We start from the raw sequence: 23716 nt of genomic DNA, 5'->3' as shown, positions 1-23716 counted from the left end.
ATGTGGGGAAAAGGTGGAGAGCAGGAGCCTGTTGCTGTACTCCCCTTACTGAGTAGACTGGGAGGGGAGCGAAACAGCGTACAGACATTCATTCCTGTGAAACTCCATTGCAAAGGAGATCTTTCAGGTTGAAGCCTGGAAGACCATTCTCCTGATAGAAGAAAGTTTTCCCATGAGTAATTGAATGATTGCCCCTAGTTTCTACTGAAAAAGCAGCAATTCTCCTGGTAGAAATGTAATGTCTGTACATAGTCATATGTCAGCCCAGATGGATGTTAACTGGAGCCTGGTATTCAGCGTCATGTCCATATAACTTCCGTGTAGTCAGTCCAGTGAAGCATCTTGAGTGCCAGAAAGCCCTATCATCACAAACTTCCATCACTAAAAATCTTCCATAAGTAATATTTTTTTCAGTATATTTGAATCTGGGGTGTTTTTCTTTGATAGTTTGAGTTCTGGCTCATTTAGTGAGGTGTGGAGCCTTTACAGAAATCTTACTCTCCAAATAATACTCTAAGGACAAAAAATGGTGTCAATATTTTTACGTTGTTTGGTCAGAATAGGATTTACATATTAACAAATGTGAACATTTTTCCCTCCAATTTGTGAATGTTGGCATTTGTGGATTTTTTAAAAAATGTAACACTTTACAACTGGCATTAGGCTGTATTGAGCATGTTGAACATACATTTTTGAAGGTCTGATTAATTTCTTGGCACAGGGAATTGGATTTCAGTCTTGTGAAGTCCAGCAGTGGACACTTTAAAAACCACTGACTTGGAAAGATTAAATAAGAATTATTATCTAGGACTGCAGTAGCCAAGGTTAAAATCCTTGTGATGGTATGAAAAGTGGCAACGTTGATACTGAAAATAATTTCTAGCCTTGAATCTGAGAACTTTTCATTTGTTTTTTATGTTGCAGTGGGATTTTCCTATCTTTTCACAATACATTTTTTGTCTCATTGCTATAACCGGGCAGATTTTAGTATCTGTTCCATGATGGACAGGGTTTGCTGCTTGCATTTCTGCACTAATTATGAAATTATTTTAAAAAAGACTGTGCACATTCAAAATTGAAAGTATCTAGGCTATTTGTTTTCATCTCATGTAATAATGTGTATAATTATCTATGATATTTTTGTTTTGCCTGTTTCTGATGAAGCACCCTGATAGATATTCCAAAGTAAAAAGATATCCTCTCATTGTCTGGGATGATACTTTAGTTGCAAAAAATACAAATCCTTCTTCTAGAAATTGGCAACATGCTTATTTTCCTCAAACAAGTCAAACAATATATACTTTACTACAGAATAAATGGAACAATAAGTGCAAGTGATGTAGTGGCTTTAAAATTCTTCATTCCATCCTGTATAAAGTATTGATCCTGAAACTTTTTTACAATGTTATGTTCTTATAGACAAAACTTATTAATTTAAAAAAAAAAATACTTGAATGGGGCCTCCTACAAATGAATATATTTCCAATAATAATTATTGAAGCACTACATAGAAACACAGATTTTGCTCTGCTGGAAAGCAATGCTAGGAATTAGTGCGCTGAATGGTCACTTTTTACATAGATCATTATCCTTAAATTTTGAACCTTGGTTGTGCTATGATATATTTAAAAGAGAAGCATGGTAGAAAACTTTTTAATAGCTTCTGTTTCTTTGAAAACTTTATTAATTGAGCCATTCTAAGTGACTAGCATAATACGTTTTTCAAAGGTGAAATTTAACAAAGTATCTTCAATATTTGAAGAACATATGAATGTCTCTAGAACACTTTGGATTGAAATTGTAATTTTATCTTTACAGGAATGTATTGCAGAGTTTTTAATAAGATATATTACAAAAATATATTGTTCTTTTCTTACACTGGAAGTTAATATTGTTCCCTTTAATTAGATTAAAAATTACAGTATTACAAGTCCGGATTAACTGTTTCATACTTCGTAAACTTTTCTCCCTCTTTTAGATTCTCCTTCTTTTTGACCTTTTTGTTTTTAATTTCTTAGATGAGCTGTAGTGATTTTAGCTGGTTTTAAGCACGAAACAAGAATACATATCCTACTTATTAAGAGTGATTGTAAAGATGATCCTTTACAATAAGCAAGGATAAGTGATAGGTAATTTCTACTCAGCCAATTACTCAGCTAAAGTACAATCTTTTTCTACCTTATTTGGGTCCCTAAAACCTGTTATGGCATATATTTCTGCAATGTACAATCATCATACACATAAAACTAAGTCACACAAAACAGTAAGGAAGACTCGCCCATTTTTATATTATCTGATTTTCATATACTTATGGAACTGTATCATACTTACTTGCCAAATAGTCTACAAAGGGCATATCTACAAATTCATTAAAGTGTCTTTGTTACTGTGTATTTAGTTTAGTACTTCCTTACTGAAGTACTAGCTGAATGTACAGTGACTATATTTACTATGCATTAACACCGGCACACGGTTTTTGTGTGACAGTTCCTGTGCTGCTACTACTACTGTCTAATAACACCATGCAGTAGCTTATTAGTGCAGTTTTTGACTGACTTACTACTGCTGTGCAGTGTCTCATGTTTACTCACCCTTAGAAACATAGTAGGTAGAGTAAGATCTGACTTTTTTTCCTATAAGCCAACATGAGGCATATTATCCCAAGGAAAAGATTAAGTAAATACTTATAGATATATGGCTCTGGATAAGGGTTAAAGCCAAGCTAGGATTGGCAAAAATGGAAAGAGTAACCCCTATCAGCAGCAGCGTAGGGATGCACCAGGGCACAGGGCTTAGATGGGTTCTGATTGCCACCATGGGTGCATCCACACATACAGGCACATGTGCTTGCAGAAGCTCAAATAGAAGTGGTGCAAATTTGAACTGGGGCTTTTTGCTTCAGCATACATGGGACATGCATTTTGTTGTGGAACAAACTGTGCCACTTGGGGCAAAATAACCTTGCCTGGCTCCTCCCAGATCTACAGCCAGGGGGAGCTAGAGCTGGGGGCCAGCACCTGTGCTGTCTCCAGCAGTATAAAAGATGCCTTATCCTGGCCCCATTCATACAAAAAGCTGCCCTAGAAAGCTCGCTACTGGTATTCGGGGATACTACCCCTTGTGCCATCTGGACTACTGCAGCAAAATCCATTTTTTTAAATACCCCAAAATCCATGTTCTTCTACAATTAGAACAAAAGACCACTCTGTGCGCGCACACACACACACACATACACACACACACAGAGAGAAAGAGAAAGAGAGGAATACAACAGTAGGGCAGTGTGTTATTGGTATATTTACAAGGTTAAAGCAATTTGGAAGCCCACCAGTGTCTCTATCATCATGATAAAATAAATTCTTAATGTCCATGTGTGTTAGTGTGTGCTTTTGGTTTTCTTCACCTGTGATGAGAGGAAGTGGAGTTTGCAGGAAGGGGTGGGAAGAGGTGTGGAGGAAGGTGGGATGCTTGTGGGTGGGTGTGGAGGGATATGGGTTGGTGTGTGGGTAGATGTGGGATGATTGTGGGGGGGGACTGTGGGTGTGGGGGAACTTGTGGGGCAGTTGCTCAGGAGGGCTGGTTCCCCTGGCACCCAAAGGGTGCAGCTCCCCCCAACAGCACATGGACTGCTCCCCCAAAGGGCCCCAGCTCCCCCCTGCAGTGCCAGATCCCTCCTATGCAGGGTCCCAGGCACTCTGCAGGGCCATAGCCCCCCCATACAGGGCTGCAGTTCCCCCCTGCAGGGCAACTGCCTGCCTGCACAGGGCCCATAACTTACCTCCTGCTGCAGGGACCATGTGCTGGCAGGGACCTGCAGGGGCCTCCCCATTAGGGTCCAGCAGGGACTGTGTGCCGAGCCATGCCAGATCCTACCATCACTGGGGCCACTCACACAACCAGGCCAGCCTGGTCCCATGGCAGCAGGGCCCAGTGCAGCACACAGGGGCCACATGCTGAGCTGTGCTGGGTCCTTCCAGCACTAGGGCCACTCATGCCCCAGGCTGGCCCAGTCCTATGATGGCAGGACCAGATGCAGAACGCAGGCCGGGTCCTGTTGCCATGGGACCAGGCTGGCCCGGCAGCGTCAGTGGCCCCAGTCCTGGCAGGACCTGGAGTGGCTCGGCACACAGTCCCTGTGCACTGCTCTGGGTCCTGCCTTCAGGAGCAATGCCTCCCGCCTCACTGTGCCTGCGGGGAGATGGCCCATGGCAGGACTCAGGTCAGCGGGACTCACTAGTCCAGTTGCACTGAAGTGGGTCACATGGTTCCTGTACCTGCATGACCTGCTCCACCAGCTCTGTGGCAGCTGCACATCACTGGCTCTGGCTGCTCACCCCCCACCCCCACCTTCCCGCCTCACCACCCCACGGCCCCGCACAGGGCTCCACACATCTGCCCCGCCCCCCCAGCCCCAGCGGTGCCAGTGGCAGCAAGCAATGTGGCTGTGTCTGTGCTGCAGGCATAGGTGGGCAGTGACATGGCACTGTGTGACCCGGACTCCTACATGCTGAATAGACCCAGAGTGTCTCGTCCAGGACCGTGCACTAGTGGGCCAGGCCAGGTCCATTCACTATGTAGGAGTCCAGGTCACACAGTGCCTTGTCACTGCCCACCTATGCCTACAGCAGAGTGAAAGCCATGCTGCCTGCTGCTGCCGGGGCCATCTGGGCCAGATGGCAGGGAAAGCATGTGGCATCCCCTGCTTAAGCCCCTCCATGTCCCCACCCACTGGGACTTCCCCACCCACACCACTCCCCACACCACCCAACACCTTCGTTCACTCCCCATAGCCCCCAAGAACCCCATCCACTCCCATCCCCCCAACATCCCCCTGCCTCTCCCTACACCTATTCATGTTCAACCACACCCGTAACCCCACCACCTCATTCCCTAACTTACCTTGGACAGTTCCAGGGGTAGCAGAGTACCACAGAGATGCTCTGGCTGAAACCAGAGTGTCTTTCCTGGAGGACTGACTCCATTGACTTTCAAAAAGCATTTAAACATAAGAAGAGATATGCATTGTAGAAATATCCATTAATTCTATGGATCTGTAAATAAAATCTAAGCTACAAAGATCTAGCTATACTCAAAATGAACAAAAAAAAGTAGTGCGGGGACAAAATTAGACCTCTGGATATCCAGGGGTCACAAAAAAATGCTCCACAGAACGACAGGGCAAGGCTCACCTGGAGGCAACACAGGAGTCAGGATTCTGCAAATTGACATACACTTTTTTGATGTCCTTTATGCTAGGGACAGACATTACACTAAACCATTTTAAGTGATCAGAAACTAGTTTAAACCTGTAACAGAACAGACATTCAGTGCACATAAAACAGTTTCAAAATGGCCAAAACCACTTTGAGATAAACATAATTGAATATAGTATCATACTTAACTGATTTGGCTCAAACTGGTTTATGCAATGCCTCATTAAGGCCTCTGTTCTATTCTGGGGGGACTCTTCCACCTCCTCCTCTCAGGGTGGGGAGGGAGACTCTGTGAGGTGCTGAATGGGGATTCTTCCTTCTCTTCCCCTCCCCCTCTGCTTCCAGGGGACTGCTGGGGGGGCTCCATGCAATGCTGCTTGGCCCCAGAGCAGGGGTGGGAGGAGGCTCTGTTCCCTGCTAAGGGGAACTCTTCCCCCTCACCTTCCTCCCCACAGAGGGGCAGCAGGAGCACAAAGCTCAGCTGGGCGGGGTGCAGGTCTGCATTTAGTCCCCACTGCCTGGCAGTAGCAGCAGGCAGGGAGGTCAGGGCACTTGTGCCCTGTGCAGGTGTGGCTCCAGGCAGCACTGCACAGGGAAAGGGAGCAAAACTTGCCTTATCCCTGTGGTTCTGCTCCCTGAGCCTGCATCTCCAGCCCTCACAGTGGGGAAAGTCCTGCACTGGAGCCAGCTGCTTCCCCCATTTCCCACTGTGCAGGTCCCAGCACTCTTCTGGGAGTGGAGGGAGCCCTGCCTCCTGCTTCCCTGCAGGGTCAAGCATGGGTCTTACCCTCTTTGAGGTTGGGTGTCCTTATACCCCCCCACCCTCACACCCACACCCTGCCCAGCTGAGCTCCGTGCTCCTACTGCCCCTCTTAGGGGAGGAAGCAGAGGGGGAAGAGTCCCCCCCAGCATTGAACAGAGCCTTCCCCTGCCGTGGGGTGGGAGGAGTAAGGGGAAGAGTCCTCCCCTGGAGCTTGCCAGCATGCCATAAAGCCCCCCCTCCCACCCTACAGTGATGGGAGCAAGGCAGCTTCAAAGAACCCCTCTCTCCACCTCACTAGAGTGTAGAGAGGAGGAGGGAGAAGAGTCCCCCCCAAAACCAAACAGGGCCCCCCTCCTGGCCCGGGGTGGTGGGGGAGAGGTTTGAAAAGGGAAGAGTTCCTTTCTGGGGCCTAGCAACCCTGTGTGCCTGGATTGCTTCCAACTGTCAGTGAGCTGCTGGGGTCAGCCTCCCAGGGCCTGGCTGCAACCCTGCTCAGGTTTCCTTTCCTGTGGAAAGGAAGGATTTAGCACCCCCAGGCTTCTGGCTTGAGCTATTGCAGGCACGTACTGAATGCTTATCCACTTGGAAAGCAGCTTACTCTCTGCAGGTTAGACTAACCTGTAAAGACTGAATCAATTCAGGCTCAGACTTTTTGAATGTCTGTCTCTAGCCTTAGTGTGAATATCTCATCTACACAATCTTTTGGGCATGGATCCAATGTATTCTACTGCCCTTTTTCATACTGCATAGTGTCACACTGTAGAAGGGTGTTACTATGACAAAGTGTAATGCAATTCTCCTTCTGTTGTAATCATTAAGAGCTCACTTCCTAGGTTTTCTGACAGTCATTTCATATTTTCATTGTTCAGGATGAATTTTTCTTTTCTCTTAGACTTGAACGCTCTTCCAAATTTTCTTACAATGGTTGGCTCAGATACTTTCAGCCCATCATCTGTAGCTTCGTATTCTGTCTACTTGTTTTACAGCTTCTTAACTGTGATATGTATGTCCATCATCTTTATTGAATTGGTTTTCAAGTACTGAGATTGGGTTGGTCCTATTGAGAACTTTGAGATATTCTATCCATCTATTTTTCTCTTCTATCTTATTTGTAAACATGTTATCGTTTTTGGTTTTGACTGATTCATTTAGCTCATTCCCATTGACATTCCCACACATTTTTAATCACTTGATAAAACAGCTCTTTAGTCTTCTGCTACTGGTTTCCCTTGTTTTATGCTGTATATGCGTTCCCGAACTCCTGGAAAACGGTGTGTAACTCAAATTTGCATAAAGGGAACCCATTTTACAATGTAACAAATAAAGATATGTTCCAAGACATTTACTGTACTGACTCCCTGACCAATTTTACCACTTTTACAAGACAATTTTGGTATTCACCAACAGCAGATAGTACACGCAAGCACAGGCCACTATCATAATGGGGATGGCAACTACAGAAACATGTCACAGACAAGAAGTGAGTAGTACAGATCCACACAGGAGGATCTATATTTTAGTGTGTCATTCCCACAGTGCACCAGACAAAGCAGCTGACTGTGAGTTTCCACCACGTCAATTGCATAAGAGTGAATTTACTTTGCATATAACAAAATTCTGGTATCAAAAGGGTCATTGCATAAGCATGAATTCGCACATACAGAACCCTCATAAATCAAGGGAAATCTGTGTATCAGGAAGCTTTAGCTTCAAGAACTCATTCATTAATGTATTTGTTTATCTTTCCTCATACTACTTTTCACTGTTTTGCCTGCTTTCCTGAACTATTCCTTACTTTTCCCAATACTGTTTCCTTCGTCGTGCTCTTCTTTCCTCACTGGGGGGGGGCGCATGTTTCTTAGCTTCTTGCTCTATATATATTCACAAACAATGCTGCAGTTTGAACAACATCCTCTCTGAGCCCTATCCAGGTTTTTTTTTTCTCCTTCCTTTCTGTTCCAATCTGGCTTTCACCTTCCTTTGGCTCTCTCAATGCCTCAACTATGGTTTTCAGTTCAAGCAGAAATTTTTCATTATGAGCTTTTTGTTTTCTTTTTTTTATACTTCCCCCTTCTTTCTATTTGAATTTTATCTTTCCCTGCTTTATTTTCACTCTGGCAGTACAATAATAGTGTTCATTGATAGCACTGGTTGCTCAGGATGCTCTTGCATCTTGGATTCATGCTCTAAATTTTAAATAGATGCTGATTTTTTGGTCTTGCTTTGGTTTGCTTGTTTTTCCACCAAGAAATCTGCATGTTTTTCTGTATATGCATTTGTGAAGAAAGTGTTTGCAATACCTGCAGCAGAAACGATGCACAATTCAATAATCCCTAATACTTTGGGTGATGATTCCCCACCATTGCTCTTTCCATTTCTTGGCTGTCACGTCTTACTCGAGCATTAAAGTCACCCTTCACAAAGCGTAAGTGGTGTTTTGGTATTCTGTCAATCATACATTGGAGGCAATTGTACAACTCATCTTTCTCACTGTCATCATGTTCCTCTATCAGAGCATAGCACTGTATGAATGACATCCTCAAGAATCTGGTGTGGGATCTGGCATATATGATGTATTGATTAATATGTTCCCATCTGATGAGTGAGTTCTCTGCAGAGTTTGTCATGATGAGAACTACTCCCTCTGAATACTCATTGTCATTTCAGCCTGAGTAAATGAGGCATTTCTTTTCTCCCTTGAATTACTTCATGACTGCACCTATCACGTTCCTTCTGCTGATTCCTGGGATTTCATTGAATAGTTGTCCATCTCTGTCATGATCTGCAAGGTCTTTGATTCTTGACACACTGCTCTGACATTCCAAAAACAAACTTAATACTGTTTTCTTACTGCCAGCATCAAACTTTGTAGGGGCTTGGCTTACAGACAGTTGGTTTTGTGTTGAGCAGTTTTAGCCAAATTGTAACTTATTCCTATTCTATAAGATCCAGAACAGCTGGGTTCTTGAAAGAACCAAGTGGTTAATGTTGCTTGTGCTCCACTAACAGGATTGCAATAAACAGTCAGGTTTTTTTTAATAAATGAAACATTCCAGCAGGGCAAGGGTCCCATCTGATGAAGGACTTGCATCAAACCCTCCCCCCTCCATAGCTCATTCTAGAATACTGCTGGCACCCCATTGCTCTCCTATAGGACAGGATAAAGGTGAGTATTTCTTTGAAATACCAGAGATTAGGAACCTAGATCCATCCACCCTATTCTTTAAGAGGTTGCACGCTAATCTCTTAATTATTCAAATCAGACTGTTAATCCTCCCAGAGATTAGCCCAGTAAAAGGGTGGTGGGGCCTCAATTCTCATTAAATCTAAGGTTACAGCCCAGCTGTAACTTAACGTAATACAGTTCATTAGTAAATAACTTACAGACTCAATTCATAGTTCAGCAATAAGACTATATTATAAAGACATCAGCCCTTAACAGACAACAATAATCAACAGAATTCAAATAGCAAAGGTAGGGAAAATAACAAAGGAGAGAGAAATAGAGAGCAAACTTTGCTTTGCCTCCTTGCGAGGGTGTTGCAGACACTGACAGCCCCACAGATGACTTGGTCCCCCAGACCCTCACTTTGCATACACACACTTGCACCCCTGCTCTCAATCCTCTCAACTCACCTATCTAGCTTAACACAACACCAACTGAACACACAACACAACATACTATAGGCTCTGATGCAGTCCCTGGCACACTCTAGCTGCAGTCCCAGGTTCACTCGCACCACACAATAAACCAACAAATCCCAAATAACATTCTTTGATGATGATGACTAGTACAAGCCTTGGGTGCAAGCCTTTCTTATAGCCTTTGTTCATGCCACCTCTGTCAACCATCCTTTGAACCAGTTGTAGGAAAAGAGAGCCAGAACGTGACAGTTTGGTCGAGTCCGCTGCTATCCTTCTGAGAATTATCAGCCCCTAAAGGATTAATTTCCTTTGGGTGTTCGTTTACAGCCTAACCCCACCCAAAGGCACAATGAACCACTGCTCACTGAGTTTTGGCAAGCCATTGAGGGCCGCATGACAGGCAGCCGAGGGCAGATTAATATTAATTTTCTAAATTTTTTAGGGATCCCGCAGGCCAGCTAGAATGGCCTGGCGGGCCGCATCTTGCCCACCCCTGAGTTAGGCTCACCAACTTGTATTAAGGAAGAAACTAAATGACAACTCGTAACAGTGTGATACTAGGAGCAGTGTCAAAATGGAGACTAGTAAAGAACATATGTACAAAACGTCAATGACCCCAATTCACTGCAAGGTGGTGATCTGTCACAACTTGTTTCCTCTCGGGAGTGATACAGAGCTAGCAAGGATTTCTATGCCTTTCCCCTTAACCGCGGGTAATTGGCATCTCACTTGCTGAGGGTAAGGTGATACACTACCAAGTCCTCAATTATAGAATGAATGGATGGTCACTCTGGAGTACTGCCTTCTTAGTGTAAGTCTCCCTGACAACCAGATCCATATATCATTCACTCTGCAGTAATGCTGGTTCACCCACTCCCTCAGACTCACGATGAACTCTGATTAATATATAACAGACTTGACTGTGCCAACTTCACACACAAACGATGCTTTCCCACTCAGACACACAATCTCAGTCCAAACCAGAGACGAATTTCCAGTTGAAGTCACACCGCACCTGTCTCTTGCATACCTTTCATCTCACACACCTGTCAATCACTGTCACTCAACTCCTACACCAATGACAATGTTGTGTACATGTTTCCTTCTACCTCTACGCTTCTCACTTGCACTCCACACATGGCACTTAATCTATCAGGTAACACTTTACATTGGGTAAATTTCTCACCTAGAATTATTTACCCTGAGCATGCTCTGAAGGTAAAAGTAGGTCAGTGACATCACTGAGGGAGAAAGTTCAGATGTTCTAGAACCCTCACACGTGCTTCAGAGGGAGTTAAGGCCAAGAATCCATCTCCAGCACAGTCATCCTCACAGAGGTGATGCCAATCATCAATCAATTATCACCCATTCCAATTAAATCACTGTGCACCTCAGGAAAGGTGGCATCTACTTACCAGCACTTTTGCAACAAACCAAGTAGCATAACCTAAACACAACTGGGCATGCTCAGAAGCAAAAACTGAGTCATTACCTCATATCAGTTCAAAGGTTCACAGTCTCTGGAACCTTTTGGCCTACTGAGCACATGCAATGCTTATGCAAGCTGCCCAACTTTACACAAACCACTTAACTCTATGTAAAAAGACTAGACAGGCCAGGGGACATACCAGCCTGTAGCCTACTTACCTTCCCTCAATAGATCAGGGAACTAAACCTATACATAATAAGTATCTATACTGGATACTTGCATAGGCATCTAAGGCTTCTAAGATTATGGGTTCCAAGATGAAACCCAAAATGCAACAACTCTATCCATAGCATTGGCCAACAATGTCTGCTATTCAAAAGCTGTTGAGAAATGCAGGTACTAAATATTTTGGTGGGTAACTACCAATCCTTTGTGTGCCAGTGATTCATAAATATTTTTGCCTTATTTCTCAGTTGATGGATACATGGCAAAACCTTTGGTTGAAGGTTTTCAGATCAGTTTTTAATTACCATTTAGAAAAAAATCTTTGATCTGTCCTAAACATATTTATGCTCTGTTGGCTAAATCAGTCTGCTTATGAATTCTAAAATCACTTTCAGTAGTTGTATAGTAATTATTTCAAGTGCCTGCTTCCAGACTACCAATGAGAAAAGAATGCAATGGACAGCAGCTGTCTAGAGCATGTCCTCTTGCCATGTCAACTCAGATTAGCCTTGCTAATGAGATGCAACTATGGACCTCCAGCATATTTCACTTCCTGTCTGCAAGCCTCATGTCAACTACTGTCACAAGAGAAAGTACCAGTTATCATGACCTATTTCCTTACTCTCCATGATGTCTCCATCCACATACACCTACATAGAGCTACCACACTATTAAAGTCCATTAGTGAATCTCCAGTGAAGACCACATTCTCAATTCCAAATGAATAATATTATTCCCATAGGGACTCATGCTAGAGGGACAGGGTTAATTTATCTGAAACAGGCCACTGGGTTATGTCAGCCTCACTCGGCAGCCCATCCATTCAAGTTATACCTCCAATCACTCAGGCCAAGTCTCTTCATCACAAACCTCAAGGAAATGGGGCGGACCCTTTCAGGACCCTGTATTCTCTTTTTTTTTCCTCATCAGTTTGGACAGAGTCCCTGGTTTTTAGATTTCAGGATTTGCATTTTGTAGCGCAACCAAAACAAACTACAAATATAACCTTAAGATCAATATTGTTCACCGTACAAGATGCGTAAAAGGTTTTGAGGGAGAAGAGAAAAATCACAAATGATTAAATTGAAAAATGAATTGTGATACTTTCCATGTGCTCCATCAAAGTAGCTATTGTGGAAAAGTGATGCTAAAAGCATGTTACTAATTAAGTGATACAATCCATACAATCCCCATTATTTAAAAAAGTATATTCATTTAAAAAACAAAACTGGTATGCAAAAACCTAACTCTTCCAACAGATATGTTTTGAGAGGCAAGTGCATTGTTTCCTTGATATCAGCACTTTATATATATATATATAATTAAAAGTTACTGTATTTTCAAAGGATTAAATTTGATCTATCACTGGCTTTTATAGATTTTATGAGGTTTTACATATGACTATTTTTCTTAAAAACCTAAATGCAATTACAAAGCTATGAGTTCTGTGTAGTACAGTTCTGTTAATATTGATGTTAATACAAACTTTTAATAGTGTATAGTTCATTTAAAAAATGCTTGCTTAGCACTGCTGCTAGTATAAAGGATGATTCCTTTTTTACCTAAGTGCTTCGTAGTTGTATATGTTTTGCTTAGTCAGCATTTGCCACCTTATGGTACAGAAGATATTAAATTGAATGAATATGTTAGGTTTGTAAAATTGCTTTAAAGGATGTGTGGAAGAGACTCTGATTGGTCTTTGAAAGTTTCAGAGTAGATTCAGTCCTTTAAGGTTTTTTTTCTTTAGATTTTATTCTCATGCTCAAAGGAGAACTGGAAAACATGATGATCAGTCAATAATTAAAACGCAGAGATTTTTTTTTTCAAAGAACCAATGGGAAGTTTATTACTTGAAGCTCTCTTGCCTAACAATTAAAAATTATAGGCCAGATTGTGGTATTGTTACTTACATTATGTGATAGTTTACATGACAAGTCCTATTGGGACTGGGTAGATGTAAAATGCTATCCAATCTTAGCAAGCTTTCATTATCTGGTTTTATGTTTGTATTCTTTAGATCAGATAGTATATAGTAACATTATAAAGTATCAATACAAGTATGATTTATAGGTGTGACTGTGTTTCATTTGCTTTTTATGTCAGTTTTTATATGTGAGTGCATGGGCTTAGTAAGGTTGAGGATATTTTTTTTAAATTATGTGCATCTACCACAGATTTTGTTGTCAGATACTTTTTATAAAAATTCAAATAAACTCCCCACACCTGATTATAACATCCCCAAATTTCAAAACCTGCATAGATGCCTAAAAATACTCTCACAAAAGGAAAATATATGCTTCTGGTACCATGAGTTTCTGTATCAAGTAATAAATACCTGTTACGATATATTTGCCAGGATTTATACCCTTCTGTCTTCTAAATTTGGGAATCATCTCTACATATTTCAAGATTCACACTAGTAACAGATCAATGGGCTTTAGGACAGAATTTATGCATAATCCGGTATAAGTGATCAGAAACCAGTTTAACCCTGTAACAGAAGCTCAGTGCACATAGACTAGTTTCAAAATGACAGAAACTGTTTTTAGATATACCTGGATGGAGGTAGTATCAGATTTAATCTGGTTAGGTTAGACCAGTCTATTGAACTTCAGTACCAAATCCCCTCCTGAATCAAGTTAGGTCACAGTCCTCCAGCATCCCAGGATGCTTTGCAGATCCATGTTAACTCCTGACACGGGGCAGCACTCTGGAACTCAGCTGTACTCAGCTACTCTGAGCTGTCAGCCTTAGGCAGGGGGCAGGGGAAAGGGAGCATCTGTAGCTCTATGTATACAATCCTGGCATCTGTGTCCCTGCCCCTGATCCTTGTGTGGCAAAGAAGTGAGGAGAGGGGAGCTGTTCCCCTCACTTGTCCCAGCTGCCAGTGGAGGGTTCGGGATTGACTGAGAGTGTGGGGGGTCAGGGGGCAAAAAGGTAAGAAAGTTTTGTTGACTTAACAAATACACAACTACATGTAGTAACAAGACAAACAATGACAGACAAGAATAATTTGTCAGCAACTTATTGGCAGTCCCTTCTAAAGCCTGATGTATGACCAGTTTCTCTTTCCTCAAAGCTCAGTGGAGTCAGGTGTCCCTGATCACTGCTGTCTGAGAGGTACCAGGAAGGACCCTGGTATTCAGTCCTTGGGCTCCTCGAGATCCATGGGCCCACTGATCCAGGTCAACAGCTAATTAATCCTTTTCAAAGAAGAATTTTGCTTCTGAATGATTTCTGGATGTTTCAGCCAATTTATAATTTCTGAACTGTGCTGATAACTTACAGCCACTCAGATTCTTTGTACTTCAATTGTCCTTAGACTGACTAATAACAGTACAAGCCTTGCATTCTTTTGATAAGGTTAATTTTAACTATGCCACTGGGCCTTACTACTTCAAGGCTTTGCTAAATTTACTAGGCCTTACTTTATACAAGGCCTTACTACGTCTTAAACTTTAATTAGGCTCTTAGTAACAACATGTAACTTAATATCTAAAGAAATGACAAAAAAAAACCACTTAGTCTAATCTTCATAGAGCCTTCAGCAAGCACTTTTATCACACAGACATAATTTCAGCTGTCACACTCACTGCTCTGTCATGTGGGGATACAGACTCAGAGACACTGGTGCAGCCACAGCCTGGCAGGAGAGGAGTGAAATACTCATGTCTGTGTCCCTATGTGGCAGAGTGGTGAGAGGAGGGAAGGTACTCTCCTTCCCACTTGGATACAGGCTCATAAATGTAGGTGGGGAGGAGAGGAAGGTGAAATCCAAGCCTCTGCCTCCATGTATTTTTGTTCCTACATGCTGGTCACAGGGGTTGGAGGGGAGTGGTTCCCCCTCCCCTAACTATTTTGTCATGGAAGACTGTGAGTGAGGGAATGCAAGTGCTGGGGATTGGCCCCCTCCTTCCCAGAGAGAGCAGGTTGGGGAGGGAGGAGGGAACTGCTCCCCCATGCCCAGTACCCAGTTAAGTGGCCTGTCAACTGAGCTCAACTTGGCATTCTCCAACAGCGTCCCCAACCTGCTGTCCTGGCCAGTGCAGGCACCTCATGTGCCAGCATCTGTTCTGTTCCCTCCTGACCTAACATAGGGCACTTAAGGTAAAGTGAAAAAGTTAGATCACTTCTGTGTTGGGCTTTTTGGAACCTCTCTACTTAGCCTCAATCAGAATTTTTGCCAGTACTGCAGTGTTCTGTTTCTACTTCACTTCTTGAAGGAGTCATCTTATAAGAGACTGTTACATCTGAAGATCTTTCTTCTCTCTTTTCAAGCAATAGAAAGAGCCCCCCTGTCAGTCGCAAAGAAGGGTACTCTATTCCAGCTCTTTCCTGGAATCAAAGAACATGGCAAGTTGGTATTCCTTTGTTATGCAGATTGCTTGTTCTATCATTCACAGCCCTAGCTCTAAATCCAACTCTCAACTTACAAAATGCAAACTTTCATACATCTGTTGAATAAGGATCTGTAAATGTCAGAAAGGCTACCAGTGTAAGGTCCTTCCATTTGTTCTGCCTCTGGCACTAAAAAAATTATGAAGCTCCTAACCTTCATCACTGCTAACCTAAGGAGACAAGGTATATAGTCTACCCATATTTAGACATCTGGCTTATACAATGAAAGGTGCCACCACAAATAAACCCAGCTACACAGCATACTCCATCTATTTCTTACCCTTGATCTAAAGAGCAACAAAGAAAAATTAAAGTTGGCACAGGTACAAAGAACAGAGCTCCGGGGAGTACTACTACCAAGTAGAGTAGCATGGGTGGATTTAACATGATTACTTAAATTTTTGCTTAATTCTAGTCAACCATTATACATGGTAAGAATGTGTGTAAGTCTCAGTCAGGCCTCTTGCATCTTCATCAGATAGCCTGCAATGCATTCAAGCTTGATTAAAATAAACCTACATCATGGATTGGCATTATTTAGACATTCCTCTATTCATTCTACAGGATGTTTAATGATTAGTAAACTGGTCAAAAGCTCTCGCATAAGGAGATGTGAAAAGTGTCCTTTATACAACATCTTTACATCAATATAATAGTAATAGAGTCTTCACTATTGAGGTAACCAAAACAGGTCTTCATGTAAAATGTTGTAAAATTCAGTTCAAAGAATTAATGCTTTGTTATTTCCTCCACTTGGCAATAACATCAGTTCAGATTCTGAAGGACAACTTAACAAAAATTATGTAGAAAAATAAAGGGTACTTCCTGATACGTAATGATTTTGATACCAGAACTATCATATCTGATGAAAGATATCTCATACAGTAGCTTATTTACCAGGCTTACAAAATGGATAAAAAAAAGAAGAGCAAGAATGGGAAACTTAGGACAAAGTGATCCACAATGTTTACCAGGAATAATGACATCCAATAAAAGATCTGTTTCCTACGTTATATTCCACAGGGAGGTAAAGTCCAGAGACCATTTCAGCTGCCTTTCTCATAACCTTGGCCAGATGTAATCCATCTTCCAATTCCATTGATCCAAAGAGTACTCTGGAAGACTGGATAAGATAGATAGCTGTTCCCATCTGGCCAAGGCAGTTTTGGTAACCAGAGCTGAAGCCATTATCAGATGAGTGTTGAAAGATCTAATAAATCAAGACAAAGGGACTGTCATGAACCCAAATTGAACCCACTTACAACTGACAACTTGCTTATATCTGAGGCTGTATATCCGACTTAGAGGAATCATGTTCCTCACATTAGAAACTATTTCACCAGACAACCATTTTCTGTAAGTAGAAGAGGTTTACTTTATGGTCTGAGCAGGACATTTACAACACTCTGCATCCTTCCAGCACTAGTTTATTTACTCTTCCTGAAGGTCTCTGTTTGTTCATTATTTCAGTTAGGTGTACAGAACTACTTCTTCATATCATGCTCCTATTGAGAAATTATTTGTTTTCACAGAAGTTTGGAAAACACTTATGTTGTTTTTCCACCAGTGAGAGAGCCTACCGCACTGCCCCTAAGATCTGAATGTGGTTCTTGAAAGTTAATGGGACCACCATATTAACTCATAGTGATCTACTGACCATTGCATTTACCTATGAATAACTCTGTTTTAAATAACTCTTGGCATTTGCCAAGAAAGGTTAGGAGCAACAGGTTTTGTTTATACTTTTTTTACACACTAGCAAGATGTCACTTAAGCCTTGCCTCAAATTTCTTCCCAGAATAGTTATCGAATTTCACAGGATCATAGCAAAGTGAGGCTGGAAGAGACCTCACAAGGTCATCAAGTCCAGCCTACTGATCAAGGTAGGACCACCCTTAATTAAACTATCCCAGCCAAGTGTCTGTCTAACCTGCTCTTGAAAATTTTGAAGACTGGAGATTTCATAATTTCTCTAATTATTTTGTTTGAATATATTACTACGGCCATAATCAAAAAGTTCCTCCTAATCTCCAACCTAAATTTCTCTTGTTACAGTTTGAAGTCATTGTTCCTAGTCCTGTCAACTATGGACTATTTCCATGCTCTCTTTAATTGCCTTTCAGGTATTAAAGGCTATTATCAAATTAGCCCTTGATCTTCTCCTCCCCAGGCTAATTAAGCCTTGTTCTTTCAGCCTTTCCTCAGAAGTTTTTCTTCCCAGGTCCAATAATCATTTTTGTTGCTCTGCACTGAAATCTTTTCAATCTGTATAAATCCTTCTTGAAATATAGGCCCAAACCTGAACCCAAGAGCCCCACCAGTGATTAATAAAGTGGGAGAATCATTTCCCTTGATTTGCACTCATATTGGTACAACCCAGTAAGCTGTTGGCTTTTTTTTTTTTTTTTCCAGCAAGAGCACACTATTGTCTTATATTCCATTTATGGTCCACTGTAACTGCCATGTGCTTCTCTGCAGTTCTGCAGCCTAGCCAATCATACTCCAGCCTGTATTTAGTCATGCAGCTATTCTGTCCTAAGTGCAGAGCTTTCACTTGTCCTTGTTGCATCTCATCTGATTGATTGCAGATAATTTTTCTAGCTTATCCATGTCATTTTGGATCCTAGCCCTGCCTTCCATAGTGTCTGCAACTGCACCCAAATTGGTGTCATCGGTGAATTTGCTAAATGTGCACTCAGTCATATAGATCATTAATGAAGATGTTAAACAATGCAGACCCCTGTAGAATCTCACTTGATACCTCCTCCTAACTAGACATTGAACCGCTGATGACTGCTTGTTGAGTTTGATGAACCAACCAGTTCTATATCCATTTTACAATACATATATACTTTGATGTCTGTATTTCCTTAGCTTCTTAATGAGATTGTCATGAAAGACCATGTCAAAAGCCTTGTAAAAGTCAAGGTATATCACATCCATTGCTCTTCCTCTATCCACACGTCTGTCACCTTATAAAAGGAAATCATATTTGTCAGAAATCCACTTGTTCTTAGTGAATCTATGCTGGCTGTCCCTGATAACCTTATTCTCATCTAGGTGCATAGAAATAGATTTTGTGAGGATGTGCTTCATGATCTTTCCAAGTAGATTGATTGGTCTAAAATACCATGGATCCTTTTCCTTCCCATCTTGAAGATGGCTCTTTATTTGTCAGTTTCTAATCATCTGGAACCTTACCTCAACTCTAAAACTTCACAAAGAGGATAGCTAGTGGGTCTGAAATTACCTCAGCCAATTCCTTCACCACTCTAGGGTGCATCCCATCATGCCTTACTGATTTGAATGCATTGAGCTTCTCTAAATTATCCCTAACTAGTTATACCATTGTGATTGGCTGTTTGTTCTTTTCTTTTCTTTGCTGTCAAATGCACTCATCACCTGATAGTTTCCCCTATTTGTGAAGACTGAAATAAAAGAGCCATTATATACTTTAACCTTCTCTGTATCATCCATAACAAGATTACCTTCTGCATTCCGTAAGCATCCTGTAATTTCTTGGGTCTCCACTTACTTTTGACAGCAGTTCTTTTTCATGGAATTTCATTTTATTTTCTATTATAGATTTTGGCAGTTGCATCTCAGATCATATCTTGGCCTGCCTAATTTTCTCCCTGCATACCTGTGTGATATTCTTATATACTCTTTGCTAGAACTAAAATTCCATTTTTTTTGCTAGTTTCATTTTTCAAATGCAGCTCATTGAAAAGATTGCTGCCTGGCTGGCCTCCTATTGAACTTCCCATTCTTCTCTTGCATCAGGATTGCTTGCCTCTGGGCCCTTAAGAGGACTTCCTTAAAGGACACCCAGCTTTTCTGGACTCGTTTCCCCCTCGCTTCCTGATGGATCCTGCCAACCAATTACCTAAAGCATGGTTTTCTGAAGCCCAATTTCTTTATTGTGCTACTCTTCTTCCTTCCTCCTCTGAGGATCTTGAACTCTATCATTTCATGGTCTCTGTTACTAAGTCCACCTTCATATGCTCAACCAACTCCTCTCTGCTGGTAAGCAGGAAGTCAAGAGCATTTCCCCCCCACCCCACAGTTAGCCTATCTATCAACTGTAGCAATAAGTTATTCCCAACAGACTCCAAAAAACCTGCTGGGTTGCTTTTCCCAGCAAATTTACCAATAATTATAGTCCCTCTTGTAAAACTAGGTCCTGCGACTTGGAAGCTTCTGTCAATTGTTAAGGAAGATATCATCCTTTTCCTGATTTGGTGGCTGGTAGCCTACCATGATATCCCCACCACTGTTCTTTTCATTGGCATTTACCTAGAGGCTTTCAATAGGCTTACATTCCATTTCATCTTGTACCTCAGAGCACAAGTACACCATTATCATATATAGGGTAACCTCTCCTCCTTCCCGCCCCCCCGCCTATGCTTTCCAAACAAGCCATACCCATCCATGGTCATATTCCAGTCATCTGAACTACCCTGTCACATCCCTGGTATCCATAATTCTGTAATTGTACTAAGACCTCCAGTTCTTCCTGTTTGAACCCCGTGCTTCTGACATTAGTATATAAACACTTCTGATATCTAAAACTCATTGTCTTAGCTAGTTCTTGAGAACCTTGCTAAAGCTTTCACTATTGCTTCCCTTTATTTAAGTTTTATTCAGGTCCCCTGACTCATTACTTACTTCTGGGATTTTGTCTCTATCCCCTAGTGAACTTTTTCACTAAGTTAGCAAGCCTTGCTTACACTCCTCCTCACTCGGTTAGCAGGCCTGTATGTGAAGATACTCTTCCCTCCCTGTGTCATGTAGACCTCATTTCTTCCCAGTAGTCCATCTTCTTGGAACACTACCCCATGGGCAAAGAATCTAAAGTCCTGCTGGTAACACTACTTGTGCAGCCATGTTTTTATCTCAAGGGTGCATCTGTTAGCCAGGCCTTTACAGCTTAGTAGAAATATCATTGAGGATACATTGGTCTCCTGCCCCCTTCAACCTGGCATCTAGAGCCATTTTGATCTTCTGAAAGTCACTTCTGACTGTATCATTAGTGTCCACTTGGATGAGGCTCATGGGATAGTAGTCAGAGGACCAGATGAGTCTTCAGCAAACTATCCTTGACATCTTAAATTTGATAAGTATTTTTAATCTCAGACTTGGGTTCCTGGCATGTAGCAGACCTCCCAAGCCAAAAAAAATCAGGCTGGCAGATGGATACTTCCCTGCCCCACAGAAGGAAGTCACCCAATGCCACCATCCATTCCTTTCTCTTGGCAGCAGAGGTCTGGATCTTTGTCTCTTTAAGCGAGCATGGCTTGGCCTCTCCTGCCACTGAAGTGTGCTCCATCTCATCCAGTACCAGGACTTCATCACCGTTCTCCAACTGAACAGCCACAGACCTGAACAGGTCTGGAATAGGAGTGTTTTCAGGAAATTCCACTGATGGAAATTAATGCCTGCTCATGGCTTACAAAAAGGTTGAAACAGAAAGAAGCAGTGAGTAATCACTGACGTCATGATCATTAAGCAAGGTTTTATAGAGATCTTGGCAGTTCTAAAGACATATATAAAAGATAAAAACATAATGGCTGGACATTTCTTACAGTGAGATTCCTTATGGATGCACATCACCGTGGGTGAAAGAGTTTGAGGAAAAAGTTGAGAAGAGTAGAAGATGAGAACAAGAAATACTGGAGCAAATGCAGGATTCATTGCTCTGCTTTTACCTAATGTAAAGTGATACACGAGGTTAGGAAAGTAGAGCTAAGCTAAATGTAAGGGTCTAAAATGGGAAAAAAATCTTTAAAAACCAGGATTTATACACATACTATATCACAAGCTGAAATAAGTCACTGTAATCCATGCAATAGCCCCATATTCTTCACAGGCAGACAACTTTGCCTGGCTCAGGCTGCTGCTATTAGTCTGTCTTCTTCATGGCCACTTAATTCAAACACATCAAGTGGCATTGATAACATCAGAGCATCCAAGTTGACATTTTCTAAAATGGCCTAATGGGAATTCAAGAAGTTCCTATTGAAATTCCATTGCAGTGACATGTAATTTTCAAAATGTCATTGTGGTTTTTATAAACCAAGCTCATTATGAATGTTCTTTTTTTGCAAAGAAAATATGTCACAGATAATTTTTTTTTTTATTTTGTTAGATTCTCTCTTCTTTCCCTTACACCATAAAGGCTAAAGTAAGAAAAATAATTGAAATACAAAAGAAACATAAAGGTAGCTGCATCAGCCAGGAAGTGATGCTGTTCAGAACTGCACATGCATTCAGAAAGGATTTATCTGCAATACTATCCTGCGAGTGTAAATGACCATTTTAAAATACCACACTAGTTGAAGAAAACAAATCCCAATTTGATTTTATGTGCTACTGTCTTCCAGCCTCTGAAGCAAGAAGTAATAAGGTCGAAAGCACAAACTAAAATTAAAGATCTTCATTAGTTATACATGTGTGCATAATTCCAATAAATTATAATGTTATAAGTGCAATCATATCTCTTGACTAATATATCCTTTTGTATTCTATTGCATAAATTGTTATTGTTTAATTATTTCTGTAATCTGATATTTAGTAAAATCATCTTATACTACAGCAAAATGTATTGAAAAATTAATGTGAAAACTGAGATTCAAAACTTGTGATAATTAGATACATTGACACTTGTATTTTCTATTTGAAATATAAATAAAACCTTTTATGTTCCTTTCAGCAAAGTGTTGAACACCTGCTCCTCAATTGAAATTGCATTATGGTTTTTGTCCTAGTTTTACAGTTTTAGCATTCACATTGAAAGTTGAGTTTTCATTTACTGTGTGATATTAGCATTGTTTTGACCATGGGTCAATATCATTTTAAGTTGTCATCTAAAGTATTTTTTATCTTCAATAAATAAGTATCATTTAAAATAATGTAATTGCTTATTTCTGTCACCTTTTAGTAATGATCTTTTAAGCTCTCCTTTTATGGAATATAATGTTACAAATGCTAGCCATTTTCATTACAGATAAAAAGACTTGTGGGCCTCATGAATTCCAGTGCAAAAACAACAACTGTATTCCAGATCACTGGAGATGTGACAGCCAGAATGACTGTGGAGATAATTCAGATGAAGAAAACTGCAGTAAGTAACTTTTATCTAATGGCATGTTTTGAGCTTTACAGCCTATTTAATAAGAAGGAAGGCTTTTTTAATACCTACAAAAACACAAGTACACCTCACGTTTGTTTGAAATTGCATTTAATCCTCAAAATGAATTGACATGAATCTAAAATAGTGATTCCAAAAAGTCTCTGACTTGAGTTATTTTCACTAAGATCTGCGACCCACTATAAACATATAATGAACAAATGGGGAAATATAATATCCAATGGAGTACTTGACAAACTACAAGGTTTACGGTTAAGCCATAGAACAGAGGTTTGGTTCATTTGCTTTTTCTATCTTAGGGTAGAGTATGTATCTGAGTACAAGTCAGCAAAATTCACTGAGTGTGTTCCTAAGAAGATAGGCACCTGTCAATAGCAGGAGTGCTGCTTGGGTCAAACACTACTTCATGTGTTATACTTCATATAATCTTTGGAAGAAGTGCCATATTTTAAATTTAATGAGAGTTTCTAAAATGCTTATTCACATCTAAGGGCAGGCATTCATTATAACCCCTAAAGCTGCAGCATGAGCAGCTTCCATTTCCAACAAAGCTCTATAATACCAGTTTCAGAGAATCAGTCTAACTCTTTCCCAATTAATGAAAAACAATTCTCAATGAGTATCTTCCCCAATCCCTGAAATATAATTTTGACTAAGGCAGTGCTGAATGCAGGAGTATATGCTTACAGTGAGTGCAGGGGTATATGCTTACAGGAGTATATGCTTACAGTGCCAAAAATACTTTTTGCAGCTGTGCATACCTCTGCATGTGTACTTTGGTCTGGGGCAAAATGCCCCACTTAGTTTCATAGTAGCCAGGGTCAGGAGGGACCTGAACAGATCATCTAGCCTGACCCCCTGCCACAGGCAGGAATGAATGCTGGGTTCACAAG

General features: G+C 41.2%; 1 protein-coding gene across 1 annotated transcript in view; it reads left to right on the top strand.

Annotated features, from left to right (window-relative positions):
- The window catches only part of LRP1B (LDL receptor related protein 1B), a 1585724-nt gene that overhangs the window by 1399038 nt on the left and 162970 nt on the right, over positions 1-23716 (top strand). The window contains exon 67 of the mRNA XM_019553609.1: positions 22680-22796. Coding sequence (XP_019409154.1) covers positions 22680-22796 — 117 coding nt within the window. The remainder of the gene's footprint in view (positions 1-22679; positions 22797-23716) is intronic.

The sequence above is a fragment of the Crocodylus porosus genome, unplaced genomic scaffold, assembly GCF_001723895.1.
Source record: "Crocodylus porosus isolate Cpor-Errol unplaced genomic scaffold, CroPor_comp1, whole genome shotgun sequence".
Classification (NCBI taxonomy): domain Eukaryota; kingdom Metazoa; phylum Chordata; order Crocodylia; family Crocodylidae; genus Crocodylus; species Crocodylus porosus.
The sequence above is the reverse complement of the archived record's forward strand: the minus strand, read 5'-3'. Positions and strand labels throughout refer to the sequence as shown.